This window comes from Rhinolophus sinicus, chromosome 2 (assembly GCF_057876585.1).
Source record: "Rhinolophus sinicus isolate RSI-liver-muscle chromosome 2, RSI-T2T, whole genome shotgun sequence".
NCBI classification, from domain to species: Eukaryota; Metazoa; Chordata; class Mammalia; order Chiroptera; family Rhinolophidae; genus Rhinolophus; species Rhinolophus sinicus.
Genome location: NC_142502.1, coordinates 83,085,720 through 83,106,456, shown reverse-complemented (window position 1 = coordinate 83,106,456; position 20,737 = coordinate 83,085,720). Strand labels below are relative to the sequence as shown.

At 35.8% G+C, this 20,737-nt stretch overlaps 1 protein-coding gene across 1 annotated transcript in view; it reads left to right on the top strand.

Annotated features, from left to right (window-relative positions):
* Positions 1-20,737, top strand: part of LOC148758806 (DNA primase large subunit-like) — a 160,464-nt gene that overhangs the window by 52,542 nt on the left and 87,185 nt on the right. The window contains exon 4 of the mRNA XM_088796328.1: positions 6,457-6,642. Within this exon, the coding sequence (XP_088652454.1) occupies positions 6,457-6,642 (186 nt within the window). The remainder of the gene's footprint in view (positions 1-6,456; positions 6,643-20,737) is intronic.

Below are 20,737 nucleotides of genomic sequence, written 5' to 3'. Positions count from 1 at the left end.
ACATTAATGGTCACAAATTTGTTACTCAAGGGATAAATAATACCAGAGGCAAGAAGCTATGTTTTAGGGTTTGGGATCATTCTGTATGACTCCTTGGCATTCCACTCATCCTACTCTCAGAGCAATTCTCAGGCCATTCTTAGCCCATAGAAAGAGGGCTATAGGTAGGGGAAACCTACGCTTCTCAGTCTCCTAGCCAGTGGTTGCAGCGTCCCAAGCCGTACTGGAATTTTGTTTGGTAATCCATACTCATTGTTTAAGTGGTGCTGTTGATTGGCTATAGGAACAGCAGCCTTTCTACAGAGTATCTTGAGTGTGTATATTGTTTAGCAGGAAGAATCTTTAGCTGAGCAGGTAGGAAGTAGAAAGTCTGGAATTCTTCATGATAGTAATGACTGCTTTATTCCAGATTTCCCTTTAGTTAAGGAGTCTACATAAATCATGGTTTGATTGTGGTTTTGTATGTAATCTATCAGTTGTTCTTCACGATGTCATATCTGAATGTCTGCATCTGAATCAGTGTTTATGGAGTTGGGCCTGGGTATGGTGTTGTGTCAAGGAGATGAAAAATTACAAAGGTGGATGGCTGTAGATAGTATATACCAAGGTAAAATCCTAATTTATAAATAATAGTATAGGAGAATCTGTTATAGGGAAGAGGATGGCATGGTATGTGAAGAAACAGGGAATTAGGAGTCAAAAGTTTTGAGTTCCTGACTGCACTGCTGACTTGCTTTCTGATGAACAAGTTTCTAAGTCCTCTGAGCCTCTGTTTCCTCATTTGTTAAATGTAAAATAAAAATGCTCTCTCAGGGTTATGAGGATGTGATGAGAGCATATAGATAAGGATTCTTTGCACACAAAGTGCTATTCAGATGTTATTTATTTTAATAAATAGTAATTACTATATGTCAGGTCTTTTTTAATTTTTTTGTTTTTCCGTAACAATTGACAGACAATATTATATTAGTTTCAGGTGTACAACAGAGGGATTAGACATTTATATACCTTAAGAAGTGATCACCCCAATAAGTCTAGTATCCATTTGACACCCTATGTAATTATTAGAATGTTATTGACTTTGTTCCCTATACTGTGCTTTGAGGAAAGTTATTTCAATTCATATCTCCTGTCAAAACTGCAAAGCGGGCATTACTATCTCCATTTGACAGATAAGGAACTTGACAGTCTAAGTAACTTGCACAAGGACTTACACTAGCAAGTGATGATTCCTGATTTAAGCTCCACTTCCTTTTTGCCTGTGTTGTCATGCTGTTAACGCAGGAACAGTAGTAGAGGTTTGAATATTAACAGCAGTTTGCATTATGTTTCTAAGAAATGGAAGTGTCATGCTATACTAGGAATGAGGGAGAGTCAGACTGCCACTGTATGTTTGTACTATTTTGGGGTAAACTACTTAAATGTACTCTATTAAACGCTAACTTTAAAACACTTGGCCATGTTTCTGCTAAGGTTTATGTGTAAAATGTTTTCTCATTCTGACTATATCAGCACAAAAAAATTTCCTTTGATGTGACCCAAAGTGTTTTACAAATCCTATTTTAATATTTTGTCTTTTTATTTTTGGTCATTCCTGCACTGGTCAAGATTATAGCACGTAGGGAAATGTTGGGAAGATTTCTTTAGATCAGATCAATTTGGTAAGCATCGCATCCTTTTAAATTTAGAACTTTGTCAATGGAGAAAGCACAGGTTTTCTTTAACTAAAGATTATTTTGGGGTGGGAAGATTGGGAGAGAATATTATTTCATTGATAATCATTTTTAAAAGAAATCCCATGTGGTATATATATATATATAAAATATATATTATATATTATATATTATATATATATATTATATATTATATAAATTATATATTATATATATAATATATATAATATATAATATATATAATCATAGGAATACCAAAGTTAATCAGAAAATTGAATTCTGATAAAAACAGGACTTAATCAATTATTCCAAAGGGGAATTCTTTTAGCTGATGATAGCAAGATGGTGTTTATGTGTTTCTATTTAAACATCATAGGCATTTTAAAAAGGAGGAATGGAAAATACTAAGTGTATCCATTTGCTAGGGCTAGTGTAACAAAATAACACAGACTGGGCGCCTTAAACAACAGAAATTCATTTTCTCATAGTTCGGGAGGATAGAATTCCAGCATCAAGGTGTCAGCAAGTTTGATTTTTTCTGAGGCCTCTCTCCTTGGCTTCTATATTTCCACCTTTTAGCTGCGTTTTCACACGGTTTTCTCATTGTGTGTGCATCCCGAGTGTCTCTCCCTCTTCTTGGAAATTGGACAGGGCCCCACCCCCATGACCTCATTTAACCTTAATTACCTCTTAAAGGCCCCGTCTCCAAGTACACAGTCACATTCTGAGGTACTGGGGGTTAAGACTTGAACATTGTGAATTTTGGGAGGGTGCAGTTCATTCCATGACACTATAGGCTCCCATCCTTGGGCTTCCACTAGATTACTAGACAGCTCATTTCAGCTTCACTTTGTGGTTCCGTAGTAGAATGAAAGAGTAGCATAATTTAATATAATCTGTAGGATTTCTCTTTAATACATAATTGAATTTCCACTCTATCCAAAAAAGGGAAAATAAACCAGGTATAAATAATATTTGTTTAGACAGTTACCAAATCTTTTATAAGAAATTGAAAATATACCAAGATTTTAATGCTTGAGAACAAGAATCCCAAGTATAATACAGTGGATGGGGAGAGACCATGAGTTTTTCAGAGACCAGAATGAATAGGTCTTAATTATTTGAAAAAGTATTATCAATACTTGCAGTTAATATGTCTAGAAATAACAATAGGATTTCCCATTTATACAGTTAATTTGAATTTTTTTTCTCAAGGATGCCCCACCATTTACTTTTCTCAAACAATTATTTCATCTCTAACACTTCCTGTGATTTGTCTTTATATTATGTGAATGGTTGGAAGTTAATTCTATTTCTAATTCTATGAGATTCACAAGCAAATGTCAACTTGGCTGGATACCATGGGAAGATACAGAAGTATAATCATTAGTTTATTTAGTGAACTATATTAAGCGTATCAATTACGCACCAGCCACTGTGCTGTGAATACAGAGGTGATTAAACAGAAAATACCTCTGCTTTCATGTACCTTACTTGAGGGAGGTAGACAACATAGTAAATAATAAATAAGCAATGTAATGATGAATTACACTGAGTGCTTTGATGATCATATCTGAGTCTGTGACTGAGATTCTGTGCTACGTCATACAGTTTACCATTTGCACGCCCCTTGATGTTCTCAGTTTCTTCTCTAAGTGTTTCCTTTAGATTTCTCTTCTAACGGAATTCTGGCTCCCTCTGTGACACTGTTTCCCCTGTGGCCCTTTTTAAGTAGAAGCTCCTCCCTCCTTGCCCTTCACCCCCCCCCCCCCACACACACACCCTGTGTAGGTATGGGGTGTGTCTTCCTTGGTCCACATTACCACTTCCAAGCCATTTGTCTGCCTTCCGTTGTCAGAACTGCAACTCTTTTAAAGCCTTGGAATCACGTTATGCCACCTGATAGCTCTCCCTGTTGCTGAGGCCTCCCACCCCCTGCCCTCATTCCCTGATGACTTCAGCCCCGATCATGGTCTTTTGCACTAGCGCTGCTCCTGTGATTGCTCTGCAACATCCATGTTGATAATTCATTCCATATGGGGGCCTAATCATTCTTGGTCCGCTCACTATACACAGTCATTTCTATCCCTTTATGGCCAAACCTAGACCCAATTTTCCCATTTCCATTTTTTGGACAACTGTCAAAATCTCTTTAAGTATTCTTCCTGCTTCCATTCTTGCTTCTGTATAATCTGTTCATTACGTAACAGCCAGAGTTCTCTTTGTTTATCAGATCATGTCAGTCTTCCGGTCAAAACCCTCTATCATGTTTCCATCACATTTAGACTGAAATCCAAACTCATTACGATGGCCTATGCCATATGTTCTCAGCATTCCAATTTTGTCTTCTCCATCTGGCTCACTCACTGTGCTCCAACCACATGGACCTTCTTGCTGTCTCTTGAGTACACCAAGGTCATTCCTTCTTAGGATCTTTGCTGGAGTGTCTTTCACCTGTAACAGTATTCTTGGATCTGTATTTGAGTGGAATACTGTTTAGAATTTGCATCTTAGCTTCAGTGACATGTCCTCAAAGAGGCTTCCCTGGCCACTCAGTCACATGTACACCTCTCCTGTCCACACATGATCTCATCACTCTATTTCATTTCCAGGGCTTTTAGAATCAGATGCTATCTTTTTATTTATGTCTGTGTTTGCTGTTTATCTCCCTCCATTAGAATATTACTTCTTTGAGGGTAGGATGTTTGACTTCCTTCTTCACTGGTGGTTGCCCAAGGCTGTACACATTGTAGTATTCAATAGATATTTGGTAATTGAATGAGTAAAAAGTAATCAAGGGATTGTGCCAAAGGAAGATGAAGTTGAACTAGGTGTTGACGAATGGCTTGGCTTTGGCTAGATGGCATGGGGAGTGGGACGTTATACCAGGCAGAACCAGTGGAGTGAGAAAAGTGAGAAAGTACAAAACATGACTGACTGTGTGATCATGGACTAACCCAGCTGGCTGGAGCAAAGGGTTCCTGTTGATATAACAACAAACTGGACTTTGTTACCCCTCCCTGTCACAGTGTTTCCATGGCACTTGATTTATGCCTTCGTTGGAACCCTCATTATATAATTTATTATATGAGTTTAACTTACATAATAGTGAATATAATAGTGACTGTTTCTTCTTTTTCCCACTTAACTGAATGATGGGAAAGTTATGTTTTATTCCCCTTCTTGTTTCCTAAAACATCCAATAAATATTCTGTTACATATAATTGGGAAGTAATTTGTTATAGACATTGAGGGAAATTTGCATGTTCATACTATGGATGTTGAACACTCACTGATGTTTTGAATTAGAACAATATTTAAAAAAAAACATAATTTTGTAATAGTATGAAGAAACAAGAATGTACAAATAGAAGACTTTCTGGTAGTGCTGCCGAGGGAGGATAGGGAACTGACTGAACTAGGTTCGGGATGGGAACATTTAGAAGTTGTTATTGTGAAAGGATGAAGAAACCGGTGGTCACTCAAGGGAGCAGCAGCCTCAAACAAAGGGAGACCTGCTCCTGCTTAAAGTTGAACTTGCCAGGGAATATGTGACTGGATGGAGAGCCAAGTGTTGGCAGGAGGGTATTTGAGGAAGTCGGAGAGAATGCAATTGAGGTCAGAAATGAAGACATTGAATTAAATGTGGGCAATGATATTTTATCTTTGATGATAAAGGGAAGACCTGTACTTTTCTTCCTTTAACTACTGATTTCTTTGACACATTTATTTGGATATTTCTTTTGAGAATGATTCTTCTTATTTGTGTGTTCTACTTTGCATTTGGGCATTTGGGGTTGTTTAAAAAGCTCCTCTGCGATTCAGCAATTGTACTTGTGGACATTTATCCCAGGGAAATTAAATCTTGGTGTTCACACAAAAACCTGTACAGTCATTGATATTAAATAGCCCCAAACTGGAAACATTGATATGAAATAGCCCCAAATCTCCTTCAGCAAGTGAATCATTAAACGAATTGTTCATCCATTCCATGTCATATCAGTCGGCAGTACAAAAGGAGTGAACTCCTGATACCTACAACAATTTAGATGGATTCTGCAGGAATTCTGCTGAGTAAAAAGCCAATCTCAAAACATTACATACTATACGATTCTATTTCTAGAACACTCTTGAAATGACATAATTATAGATAACAGGTTAATAATTGCCAAAGGTTAAAGAAAGGGGGTCAGGGTGCAGAAGGTAATTAGGGGAGGTTAGAAAAGGGAACCGTGAAGGACCAGTAGTGATGTAACTGTTCCATGTCTTGACTGTGGTGGTGGATACATGAGCCTGCATGTGATGAATTTACGTAAAACTAAATACACTACAGAAATTAGCACATAAGTGCAACTGAGGAAATGTGGGTTATAACAGTGTCAGCCTCTTGGATGTGATCATATACCACAGTTTTGCAAGATGTTACCTTGGAGGGAAACTGGGTACTTGACAGTACCTCTTTGTATTATTTCTTGCAAATCTATAGTTATCTCATAAGAAAAAGTTTAATTAAAAACTTAAAAAGAAAAATAAATAAATGAATTTTAATAATATATTTTATTTAACCCAATATATTCAAACCATTTATGGTTTCAACATGTATTATATAAAAATATTTATAAAAGAAGGTTTATCTGTAATCACAGCAACACAGTAATCCTTATAGTTTTTGTTTTTATTTCAATTAGACTGAATTTGCAATTTGCAAATTAGTCTGAATTTGCAACACATATTGTGGGGAACCTGATTAATCTTCCATATAACCAAAACTTTTTTCTTGTAGCTGTCTACCAAATCCTACCCGCCTTGCATGCGTCAGGTACACAAAGCCTTGCGGGACAATCACTATCTTCGTCACGGAGGCCGGACGCAGTATGGCCTCTTCCTGAAGGACATTGGGTTAACATTGGAACAGGCATTGCAGTTCTGGAAGCAAGAATTTATCAGAGGAAAGCTCGATCCAGACAAGGTAGTTTTGAAAAATCTGAGCTGCAACTGACATTTTATTTTGGTCTGAAACCTAAAAAGTCTGTTTTTTTTAATAAGCCCCTGAAATGTAGTTGAAAATTCTAAAAGAGAAACATGCCTACAGTTTCTTTTAGGTAAAAAAAACAAAAACAAAAACAAAAAAACTCGTGGATTAATCTAATAGATGTTAAACAAAAGATTGGGAGAGTTAAGTTAATTCAAAGAGGAAAATTAAAACAGCAACGTAAGGTGTAAAGTAATGCTTGAATGAAGTGTCTTCTCCTCTGTAGGTATACTTCCAGTAGTCGTTATAAGACTGAAATTTCTTTCTCAGTCATATGTCTATAGGACTGTGTATGTAATATGTATATGTGTGTGTTACATGCCGTTGAGTCACCTCTGTCTCCGCGTGAGACTATGAATGACTGACATCCACAATTTCCTGTCCAACCGCCCTGCTGAGCTCCTGTAGACTCACGCCTATGGCCTCTTTTATGGAGTCAGTCATACTTGGTCTTCCCCTTCTCCTGCTGCCTTCCACTTTTATCAGCTTCATTGTCTCTCTAAAGAGTGGCCTTCTCATGATGTGACCAAGGTAGGGCAGCTTCAGTTTTGTTATCTTTGCCTCCAGCGCTGTTTCAGGCTTATTTAGCTCTAGGACTCACTTATTTGTCTTTCTGGTGATCCAGGGTGTCCGTACAGCTCTCCTCCAGCACCGTATTTCAGATGAATCCATTTTTTTCCTACCAGCCTTCTTTACTGTCCAACTTTCACATCTGCACATATTAACTGGGAATATGAGGCTGTGGATGATCTTAGCCTTGGTGTCCAATGACACATCTCTGCTGGTGGGGATCTTTCCTAATTCTCCCATTGCGGCCCTTCCGAGTCTCAGCCTTCTTTTGATTTCTTGGCTGCAGTCTCCATTTTAATTGATAACTGACCCAAGGTAGGCAAAATCTTTAACAATTTCAGTGTCTTCATTGTGTACATTGAAGTCGTATATTTCTTCTCCAATCAAGAATTTGTCTTCTTGATGTTAAATGCAGTCCTGCTTTGGCACTTTTTTTTTCTTTCACTTTCACCAGAAGTTTCCTGTTTTCTGCCAGTAAGATGGTGTCGTCTGCACATCTCAAGTTACTGATATCTCTACCACCAATTTTCACTCCTCCTTCCTCTGAGTCTAGTCCAGTTCCTTGTGTGATATATTCTGCATACAGATTAAACAAATAAGGAGATAAAATGCACCCTTGTCTGACACCTGGCCTATACGAAACCATTCTGTCTCCATATTCTGTGCTGATGGTGGCTTCCTGTCCACATTCCAGGTTACACATCAGGACAACCAAGTGCTGAGACACGCCCGTTTCTCTCAGAGCAACCCATAGCTTTCTATGATCCAGGCAATCAAAGGCTTCCCTGTTGTCTGTAAAACACAGACTAACCCTCTTCTGAAATTCTTTGGAGCACTCTAATCCCCAGCGAGTGCTTGCAATTAGATCTGGAGCGCGTCTTTCTTTTCTAAACCCAGCTTGAACATCCGGCATTTTTTGCTCCATATAAGGTAGAAGGCTTTGTTATATCACCTTGAGCATCACTTTACTTGTGTGGGAAATTAGCTGAATGGTCCTACAGCTACTGCACTCCTTGGTATGTCCTTTGAAGATAGGGACGTGTACTGAACGTTTGTACTCTTGTAGGCCATTGTTTTGTTTTCTGTATTTGTTGACATATTCTTATTAGGACTTTGACAGATTCAGTATCTGTGGCTTGAAATAATTCTATTGGTAACCCATTTACTCCTGATGATTTATTTCTTCCTAATACTTTCAAGGACACTTTCTAGAATTGACTTCACTTTCTAGAATTACAGGTTTTTCCTCATAGGAATCTTCTTCAAAAGTAGCTGTCATCCTTTTGTCTCTTATATAGGTTTTCAGTATACTCTTTCCACCTTCTCAGGCTTTTCTTCTGGTCAGATAATATGCTTCCTGGTGGGTCATTCAGCTTTCCTAGTTTAGGTCTGAGTTTCCCTTTTATTTCTTGAATGTTCAATCTCTTATTTTTCCTCTGTTGTTCTTTCTGTCTCCTTATATTGACTACTGTAATAGTTCTCTTTATCTCTGTGGTGGTTGTTGAAAAAGTGAGATCTGGGTTCTAACTCTGCCTTTGTCACCTTTTACTTTTGCCTCTTGTCTGTGGAATCTAAAGAAAATAATAAATTTCCACATACCCCACCCCCATCTAGCAACCCTCAGTTTTTCCCCTATGTCTCTGAGACTGTTTCTGATTAGTTCAGTCATTTATTCTTTTCTTTAGATTCCACGTGATTTTTAGTGTTTCTTCTGTCATCCATCTCGATTTTTCTTTCCTTTTTACTTCTAGCATTGTTTTTTCCCATTCTTCCTTGATAATGTTCTTAGTGCTAGTCCATAGTTCTTCTGATTCTTAGTCAATTAAGTTCAACAGTGAAAATCTGTTTTCAATGTAGATTTCAAATCCATAAAGAATGTTATTTATGTTATGTTTTACGATTCTTTTAGTGCTGTTCTTTGGCTATACTCTAAAGTTTGATGTTAACAGTTCGTGGTCAGTACCACACAAACTGCTCCTGGTCTTCTTTTGGCAGAGAGAATACAGCTTCTCCATCTCCCGCTTCCAATTACATAGTCTGTTTAATTTCTGTATGGCCATCTGGTGATGTCCACATATGTAGTCATCTGTTCACTTGTTTGAAGCATGTGTTTGTGATTGACAAGTTATTGGCTTCACACAAATCCATGGGCCACTCTCCTGCTTTATTTCTGACTCCTAGTCAAAATTTTTTGACAACATTTGATTCTGCTTTATTTCCTACTTTTGCATTCCAATCGCCTGTATTTATCACCATGTCTTCTTCTGGTGTGTGGTTGATCAATTTCTTCTTGGATAGTTGTATAGATGTTTTCATCTTCTTCAGTCTCTGTAGTTAGAGCATAGATTTGAATTTTGGTTGTGTTAATAGGTTTTCCAAGAAGTTTGACTATGTTCATGCACATGAAATGTCATTTTCAGGACTAGGCGATATTAAGAACAAAGTGAAAACAATTTAAAATTGTCCATTGTGTTATGCTGAATTGTGTTGTGGAGCATTGTACGGTAGACATTAATCACTGTAAACCCGAGAACTGCTTTTAAATCTACCCACAGTACTCAGAGTCCCACTCCTAGACCTTGTTTTATAGTACTAGCTAATAACATTTTGTTTTGGAAATACAATTTCTTGTCCCTTCAAAATCATAGTACTGTGGTATGAAGTAAATTTTTCACTTTTTATTTCTTGGTTTGCTTCTTCCTAGGAAAGGTAAATTATATAACAAAAAATATTTGCCAAGTACATTTTATAATAATACTTTATTATATTTTGTATTAGTCTGCTAGGGCGGCCATAGCAAAATACCATACACTGGTGTCTTAAAAAACAGAAATGTATTTTCTCACAGCTCTGGAGGCTTGCAACCCAAGATCAGGTGTCTGGAAGATTTGTTTTCTGAAGCCTCTCTGTGTAGCTTTCAGAAAGCCCTCTTCTCACTGTGTCCTCACATTGCATTTTCTCTGTGCTTTCATTTCCCTGGTGTCTTTTCCTCTTACAGGACCCCAGTCATATGGGATTAAAGTCCCACCCTAACCACGTTAGTTAACCCTAGTGACTTCTTTAAATGCCCTATCTCCAAATACAGTCACATTGGGAGTTAAGGCTTCAGCATACAAATTTTAGGAGGACACAATTCAATCCATAACATCTCTCTACCTTTATATATTTTTAAAAAGTTAAGATTATTTCATAACATTATAAAAAGCTCACAGTTTTTTGCAGATTTGTTTTAAAAGCTGTTTTCATTGATAATTGTCCATAGATTCTTAATTTATCATTTAGTGGGGTTTTCTTTAAACACAATTTTGGGTTATGCGCATTAGACTTATATTTCTTTTATTTTAAAGGTAACATTCTGATTATCGAAAATATGAAAAAAACAGAAAAATTTATCTGTCATTTTTCCCTTCAGAAATGATTACTGTGAACATTTTCGCCTTTCTCTCTACTCTAGGTAGCTAGATATCATTGTGTTTTTCCCTTCTTTAAAACTTGACACTATATTAGGAAAATTTCCCCATGTTGTTGAGTAATTGTTTAAAATATTTGGATTAGTTGAATGATAACATATCCTTTGAAAGTGATATAATTTGGCTAATCATTCCCCTAATATTGGACATATGATTGTCTATTTGATTCTGTCATAAATATTATTGCAACCAATATCCTGAGCACATAAATCTTTGATTCCAGTTCTGATTATGTCATTTCGATATATTTATCAGGGAATAAAATTACCTGGTGAAAACTGCAGACAGTTTTAAAGTTTTGATGCATGCTATGGAATGACTGTTTGGAAAGGTTTTAAATTAGACTCTCAAGCTATGTATCTTGCCTTGTCATTGATATCATCATATATTATTACTTTAAAATGCTTTCTCATCTTTTATTAGGCATTTGATATATTAAGTAGGTAGGTGTATTAGGATTCTACAGAGAAACAGAATTAATAGAATGTGTGTGTATTAAAAGCGATTCATTATAAGGAATGGCTCATGTGATTATGGAGGCTGATAAGTCCCGAGATCTGCAGTCAGCATCCTGGATACTCAGGAGAGCTGATAGTGCAAATGCCAGCAAGCTTGAGACCCAGGAGGAGGCATTGTTTCAGCTTGAGTCCGAAGGGAGGGAGAAATCCATGTCCCAGTCAGGCAGTCAGGCAGGAGGAAGGCCCTCTGACTCACAGGGGGCTCAGTCAGCCTTTTTGTTTTACTCAGATCTTCAGAAGATTGGCTGAGTACCACCCACACTGGGGAGGGCAATCTGTCATACTGCCTACCAATTCAAATATCAATCTCCTCCAGAAGCACAGACACATCCAGAATAATGTTTGACTGAATGTCTGGGCACCCTGTGGCCCAGTCAAGCTGGCATCACAGTAGCTAAATCTTTATAAGCTATGGAGAAAGGTAGGCCATGGTTTTGAAGTGAAAAAAGAGAAGTTGAACTAGCATTTTAGCTTTGCTTGTGCTGCACACAAACCTAAAGGGGAAAGAGAAAAGAAAAGGGAAACTTGCTTTGACTACTAGTCCTTTGGCATATCTGGGATGGCCTGTGTATCAGTGTCATCAGTATTTAGTTAGTTTTCAACCTGTGTTTGAAAACATTTTTCAAATAGTGTTTTTATTTTGCAATGTAAAAGTAGTTTTCTTTGAAAATGACTTGAAACCTATGTAACTTTACTAACCACTGTCACTCCAATAAACTTTAATTAGAAAAAAAATTATTGCAAAAGGAAATCAATAAATAATTTGTACCTTTCTAGATAATATATAGCAGTCTATATTTTCATTAGCTCATTATTGATCACAACAAATATATTATTTTGACTAAAAGATTTTAAGTTACACTTATGATTTACTATGTTTGTCTAGTGTTCTGTTGTTAGTCTGTATTTGTAAATACATGTTTATGTTTTTTCTCTATTATATCTTACATATTTTCGCAATATATAAACTACTAAATGTAATTTAGTTTTTTAGTTTATTAAAATATTCTCTTCAGTTTATTTATTACACCTTTTTGTTAAGTTATACGTAAAATTAAAAATACTCTTAAGAAATGTAGAAAATTGATGGCTTAAACATTGTTTATAAAGAATGATTATGGAGGATGCATATTAGACGTTTTTTATAGTCCTCTAATTAAAGAACTTTGGTGCTAAACCTAGGTATGATTTGGAACAGTCACTTCTGTTGAATAACTCATTTCCTGACAGTGCAAGAAAATGTTGTGGTGATAATAGTTTCAATCGAAATTCTCCTTTACTATTGTTTCGCAAATGACCATGTATCTGATTTTTTTCTCTTAATCTTATGTCCTTACTGTAACTTAATCAGGAAACTTGCTTTGTGCATCTGAGCAAAGACTATGGGTACTTAGCCATGACTTTTGAGGCTACAGAGAAGGGATTAGTACCCGGAGCACTTTTTAGCTGTAATTCTGTTGTCACTGCCACCTTCCCTAGTTACACTGTCTAGAACTAAACATTTATTTTCTGCAACTCCTTTCTAGAAATTAAGCTCTGGTCTTCATGAATTGATTGCCTAATCAGTGTGTGTCTTTTCCATCTTCCCTTGCTTGTGTTTTTAGCAGGCATTTATCTAGTTTTTGTTTTTGTTTTTTTTAATACTTTGACTACTTTTCTATCTAAAGTTATGCTTAAAGTTGGAGGGGGAATTTGATCTCCATATTGTAAAATAATCTAAAACTGTATGTATTAGCTTTTGTAACTGTCATTCAGAAAATAAATATTAAAGTAACATGTCCCTAGATACCTTTTATTAAGGTTAAACACTTTTTATATTAGAGTCTACACATTCTTGTTTTTTCTTATAAATATTTTTGAATAGTAATAACGTGGTTGTGGAAGCAATTTAAGGTTCTGAAATGAAGTTCACTGTCCTTCCATATGTGTAAAAAGTAGATATCTGTCTATAAAATGCTTATTGGTTATTTTTTCATTCTTTTAAAACTATTTTCAGACTAGAATACATACTCCAGTAAATGGTATTAATAATATATAGACATACATTCTTATAGAGGTAGACTGTATTATAGACTATAACTAGCTTCCAGTTAGTTCTTACCAGATCATGCTGTTATAATTTGGGACACTTATCACTATCTCATATTTATTGTTTATTCGTTTAACTATCTCCTACAATTATAATAAAAACCATACAAAAGCAGGTTTCTTGTCTTTCTTTTTCACTGCTGCATGTTTAGGCAGCTAGAACAGTCCTGAATCATAGTGGGCACTCAGTAATTGTTTATTGAGTCAACTAAGGAATAAGTCCCCATAGATATAAATACATGGAAAACTAGAAAATTTGGTCTATTTGGCCCCAATTCATTCACATAAATCAGTACTATACAACTGTTTGTTAATGTGTTGTAATTCAACTTATAGTGAACTTGAAGCTGAATTTAATCAAGAACTTTAGTAGAATCTGAACTTTGCAACAGACACTATTGATTTTATAAGTTAGAAGGAATTTCATGTCATAGGCTTACTGAAGGGGTTCATATAAAAAGTTTTAAAATCCTGAAAGGTTATCATAGCACAGGATAGAGCTTCCGATCCATTGTTTTACACTTAGGTCATTGTTCAGAAGCTGCAGTTTTCATTTTTCTCTGCTAAATTAGGAATAGAATACCTGTATTGACCCACTTATATTGAACTTTGTACATACCATCTTTAAACTGTTATCAAATTGTAGTATCTTTGTTGCATGTGTGTCTTATAACTGGATTTTGAACTATTGGAATTCAGGGTCTCTGACTTTTCCAATTGAGGTCTCAAGGGCTTAGCAGAAGACCTGGCAACTGTTAGATGTTTGCTGAATATGTGGTGAATTCTGCCAAAGCTTTAAAAAGTGGCTTTCAGTATGACAAAAGAAATCATTTTTTCATTTTAGATAGAGCTGTATTTATAATAAGTTATAAAACATTGATAATCGTTTCAGTAGTTAGCCAAACTTGTTGTCTTCCATGTATTTTTCTAAATCAAAATATAGGTTGGAAAAATATGCATCTATGTAAGAAGTGGTAATCAGTCATCATCATTATTATTTAATGTCCAGAAATAGAGTACATACTCAGTTACAAATATTTGAATAATGCTTTTGTCACATTTTGGTTCTTATTAAAAGTACAAAGCTATGCATAGGTGTGTGTACATACATATGCACATATATTTCATCTATGTTGTGTCATTCAACAAATTTTTATTGCGTGTTCACCGTGGACAGTGCTTAGCCCTAATTTATGAGGACTTTACAGTTTCCTAGAAAAACTGATAAATACAAATATATAAAATTCGGTATGATAATTACTGTGGTAGAGGTGGTCATAGGATTCTTTAATAGAACAGAGGAGAGACCTGACAGAAAGGAGAATAGTTACTGAGTGTTTCACTCAGAAAGGATGCTATATTTGCCAGGGAAAATTAAAGAATTAGCCAATTAAAGAAAGGAAGTCCATGTTGTGGGAGCATTTTCAAAGGACCTTAGATAAGAGACTGTTTCCCATCCTTTCGGTGGTGGGAACCTGAACTGTAAAAGTGTAATTGTAACTAGAGAGAAGTTTATAGACATAGGTGTTTTTTTTGGTTTGTTTCTTTGTTTGTTGTTTTTAACTTAATTACCAAAGGTAGATGGATTAGTTGGCCAGTCGGCACTGGTCTTGTTGGATAGGTAACTGTCAACTGGGATCAGGTCAGCTACATAGGGTCAAATGATAATGGTATTTTAGTTAAATATATATTATTTCATAACTTTGAATATTCACTAAAATTGTATAGTGAATCTGGGGATGTTATGAAAGCATACTGACAGAGAGAAAACAGTATGAATAAAGTTTCCACTTATATTTCCACTTGGTTCAAATTAATTTGACCTCTCTAAATATGGATTTCTGATCATCTGGGCCAATACTGATTTAAAAAATAAACAATCCTGTTTGTTTAAAATTTTAATCTATTTGGTAATTGGGTGAATTTGAGAGCTAGAAGTAGCTCAAAAACAATTACAAAGCGTGGTAGCGAAAAGGAAGTTTTTGTTGCGATAACATGGAGTAAGGAAGTTAGTGTGGATCACGTTACAGATTTCTTGAAGATCAGTCTTGAATTAGGACTTGAAGGAAGTCAGTGACGTGGATTAGAGAGTTTTGTAAGGATAGGAATGCACAGTGAACAAGGATCGAGGGGCAAGTAGGAAGAACATTGTTCACTCTTCCACTATTTGTTTTTCTTCCATTCTTTTATAATTCTTCTATTTGTTATTATTCAGTCACCACATCTCTTTTTTTTTATCAGCTGGCTTGGGGGTTGTTGTGATTTTTGGTTGTTGTAATTTTACAATCTGTGCTTTCAGACTTCTCCTTGCATTTTACCTGGTCAATAGATGTGAATGCCGTTTTTATTTGGATGTATATTATACTAGAGGATAAAGGGATTTTAGTATTAAAACATCAACCATTTGCAAGAGAACACTCTTTTTATGAATAATCTTATAGCAAAATAATTGCTTTTGGGTATATGTTACTCCCAAAATATTAATTTTATAATGTAGGGTTTTTATTCGTAAATTTAATTGTATTGAGTATGAATATTTATGATATGTGAAAAAAAATTAAATAAAGCCTTTTAAGTTACCCTTTTCAGTGTGCAGTAGGGACATTTGAAAATTGCGCTTCGGTTGTCAAATAGTATTCTTTCGATTTGTGAGTGATTGTATATTCACAGGTATTTGAAGATTTGAATGTCTTATTCCTTAAATAATTTCTTAGATTCCTGAAACAAGTATACCAATGCTTTATGCAAATAAAGTATATTTAATTATTCACAGTCCTTTTTTAATGCAAGTTTTTCGTAGTTGTAATTACAATTTACATGTTAGTCTACTTGAGAAAAAGCCTCACCCTGTGTACAAGAGATAAATTTATCAAACCTTGGTTTACAGCATGAAAAAATATACCGCTAAAATACTCTTTCACTTAGAACTTGGATATTAAATCACTTCAGCCACCAGCTCTGTTAAGAATAAATTGAACTGGGTAATTATAATAAATTCAAAGCAACGTGCTCTCTTAATCAGATTGCTTATATTATTGTTCTGAATGGTTTTGACCTGGCTGTCTTGGATATTAAGCATAACACAAGTCACGTACATTTTATGTAGCTGAAATTCATGTCCCTGATGATAGCATCCTTAAGATCTATATGTTGCTACAATTGGGGCAAAGAGCATTTAGTACTATTTAAAAAGCTTATCTCTTGTCCCAGAATCCAGCTTGCATCTTATGACATAGAACAGACTTATATGGTTAAAAATTGACTACCAAAGGATTAAATATGTGGTTGGGTGGGAGGGGGTTGAGTGTATGAAGCATATTTATCACTAGGCTTCTTGCTTCTAAGACCAGTGGTTCTCCCAGGACTGTACCAGCAGCACAGCTTCAGCATCATCTGGGAATTTGTAAGACATGCAAACTCTCTGAATCAGACTCGGGGGACAGAGCCCACAGTTTGTGGCTTAACAGGCCTCCCAGCTGAAATTGATGTGTGCCAAAGATCGAGAGCCAGTGTTGTGGATATTGCCTTTATAGACATCTAAACTGGTTATTGGCTGATCAAAGTAGTATAAGCATGGGAAATCTTCAGCTCTTACTTGTCCTCCTGTCCACTTTTGTTGACAGTTTGAGCATAATGTGTCGTCCCTTGTCAATAACCTACACATCTATATTTGAACCCCTCCTATATGCCAGGTACTAGTAAATGCTAAATGAATGTGTGCAGCAGAGTTTCTCAGCTGTTATACTGCTAATGAATTTCCAGTATGCTCCAATATTGATTGCATGAAAACCTGAGGAAGCTGGGGTGGGCCTGGGGTGCTCGAAGCTAGTTACCTTCAACTGTGAGCAGCTTCTTTTTCCATTTACCCTATAGTGCTTTACAAATATCATTTTACATGTGCTCAGCAACATGAAAAAGGCTGATAAGAACTAATGGAATATAGAGCTCAGACATGGAGTCAGACTGAGTTCAGATTTGGTTCCACTATTAAAAAACTGTGTGACTTGGGCAAATTACCTGATGTATGTCATCACGTATAAAATGTGGACAGTTATTATGTATACATAGGTAGATATATAGATATAGCTCTATCTACCTATGTCTATACCTCATTGATTGCAGTAAGGATTCAATAAGGGCTTGGTACAGATTCTGACATATTCTGTAAGTGCTGGCTATTCTTATTTTAGGACTACATAGGAAGGAGATGTGAAATGACATGGAGTAATCAGTAAAGTTTTCATAGGTAGAATCAAATTTGTGCTGGCTTATTAAGAGGTTTCGTGTAACCTAGAATGGAGAGGAAGGTTAAAGGGAAAGAATGGAATTAGGGACTGAATTCTAGCAGAGATTGTTTTAGGACATATCAACAGTGGATTTCAGGGTGTGTCCTTGGGAGCTCTTGGCACTACAGCAAAGGGGGCAGAAATTCACAAGAGAAATTGAATGATCTGGTTTCTGATTTCTTCTGAAGGTAAGTTGGCAGCTAGGGAGTATAGAAAGAAATTTAGAGAACAGAAGACTCAACTTCGAGGATTACTGCTGCTTGGAATAAAAATGGAGGAACCTAAAGTGAAAGCAGAAGTATCAGAAAAATTGGAGTAGAAGAGAGAAATCAGGTTGGAGTCCTTTCTTTCCTAAGACAGAAGAGAATTTCAAAAGTAAGGTGTTATTCAGAACTGAGAAAGGCATGGATATTGTTTTTAGGAAGTTGCTTCTATGAAAAGTATAGAACAGGAGACAGATTTCCTAGATTTATTGACCACAGGAAGACAAGGGGCAATGGAAATAGAGTATTTGTTCCAGAAGTTTGAGAAATCCGGAAGGAAAAATAAAGAACATATTAGGTATAGAGGGCGACTGTGCCAGGGAATAATTATTTTCAGGCTGGGGTGGTCAGAAGTGGTGAAAACTCATGGAAATGAAGGATGTGCAGGGAATATTTAAAGAAATGGAAAGAGTTTATGAACATGTTTATAGAGTGAGTATTGTGTAGTGTGACTCTCCCCTCCCATACAATGCTTCCTGAGAATAGGGACCTTTTCTGTCTTTTTTACCACCATGCACCAGCTCTTGGCATGGTGCCCAAAGGGTCATAGTTGTCTAATAAAAGTTGTTAAATAAATGAATGAATCACATAAGGAGTTCAATGAAAATGTCTATTTATCTGAAACCTGAATGACATATGAGAGATTTTACGTTGGTAAAGTAATATGTGAAGGAAGAAAGAAGAACTGCGGAAGTTCATGCCCACTGCCCATATTTTCAATAAAGTAGGCAGGGAGTTCACTTAACCAGAAGGATCTGGTGTGATTAATACTTAAGGGAAGTTGAAGAGAGCGTAGAATGACACTTTCCAGAAGTATGCAAAGGAGTTCACCTATGATAAATATAAAAGATTGCTAAGCTGCAGAGTGATTGCAAGTTGACTATTTACTGATTGCCTAACATATGCCAGGCACTATAATTAATACTTTACTTACACAATCTTAAGGAACCCTTGAAACAGTCCTAAGAAATCGGTACTATTTATGTCCAGTTACTAGTGAGAAAACTGTACTAGGCCATAAATGTGTGGTCGGCTAAGTCAACACTGTTACATTGCTTTCTCTAGCAATGCCTTGTGGCCGTGGAGTGGAAGAAGCAAGAAAGGACATAAGGTAAAATTTACCCAGGTGCAGGAAGTGGCAAACCCACCGTGCTGTCACTAAATCCTTCCTGTGTTCTCTATTTCATGTAATCGCACAGCGCTGTACGGTAAATACTATCCTCCTTTTATGGAGAGTGTAATGAGTTTTTCCCCAGGCAGCAAAAGGCGGGTGGTATATGATCAGAACTGAGTTAGAACCCAGGTCTCTTTTATTCCAAACACTGTGCTTTTCCCAGTACTCTCAAGAAGAAGAGTAAACGTGTTATTTAGGTTGCCATTGGTAAGGCCAACCATGTAAACCTAAGGTGACACAATTTACAATAGAGGTTTTCATTCTGTGTTTAATCACTAGAGCTTCAATAGCGTCATCTTTAAAATGGGGACAACAGTAACGCCTACCAAACTGTTGCAAAGACATAAGTATATACGTGAAATATTGTGTAATCTATCAAGTAGTAAACCAACACTAGTTAATAGTAATTTTTAAATGATAAATGGGTTATTCTATGACCATTCATGTTTTCTCTATATTTATAAACCTATTATAGACTCAAACCTCAATTCATTTACTGATTGTTTATGTTAATTATAATAATTGATTGTTTTTTTATTTTTCTTTCAAAGAAAACTTTGTTTTGCTTGAATGTTCACATTAGCAATATCCTAGGAAAGTAATTTGAATATAATAAAAAATAGTTTCTTGCAAAAGTCATCCAATCTTTGTCAATATTGTTATTGGGCAGCGGTTGTCAAGGTGCCCTTAGCAGTTACCAAGGCATCCGGAATATGTTCTTGTAAGTTTTGTTGTAATAAAATTTCTATTATATTCTCTCTTCTAAATATTTTAATGTATAATAAAGATATGTGCATATTAAGGGTTTAACTCTTATCTCCATGCCTTTTATTGCCTTTGGAATACAAATTCTACATAGCACAGTGTAAGGATTAATATTTAACCATTGACTTGAGCAGGTTGGAATTGCTTCTATGAATTGTCAAGAGGCTAGCTTATCAAATTTTCAATTAAATTATGTATTCTGTTAAGTCTATCATTAGAATAAAACAGGTATTATCCTTGCCCCCTCACGACACAATTTTGGTAAAAACTAGCTTTAGTGCATCCAATTGCTTCTGGTGTTCTACTCCAAATGTTTTTCAATTCTTAAACTATAAAAATGAGATGGAATACTTCAACTTTAATCATTCATTTATAACTTGTTTTATCAGTGATATCTTACAGATCAAAATTGTTATAAAATGACATTTAATCCAGCATTTTAAAAGATAGGTTAAAGTTTTGTTGTTAATATATGCAGTGCTTTTAGGAGAAAATGACAATAAGGGGTTCCAGGTTAAGTTTTCATAGACTGTGTCTTAATTGCCATTTCCTGGTGGTAAATTGTCTCCAGATAAATTGGGTGCATATAATTTCCAAAATGGGTCGGACTTCTGATACTAAGGGATTTCCCTTTGGAAAATTTATTCAAGTTAAGAAGCTCAAAGGCTTGGTGTGTAGAGATGGTATATTCTTGGCTTTCTTTAACAACCCGTTATGTCTCTATCACCCAGCACATTCCTATAAGTCATTTTTTATTTTTTTTCTTTAAAAAAAATTACTTGGCACCATCTTTCCAGTTGGTTTACTTCTTTGTAAAGTAAGATTTTATTTTATTTTAAAAATAAACCAAATAGTTATTTTGCACCTCAGTGTGCGTTGCTCTTTATAGTGAGACATT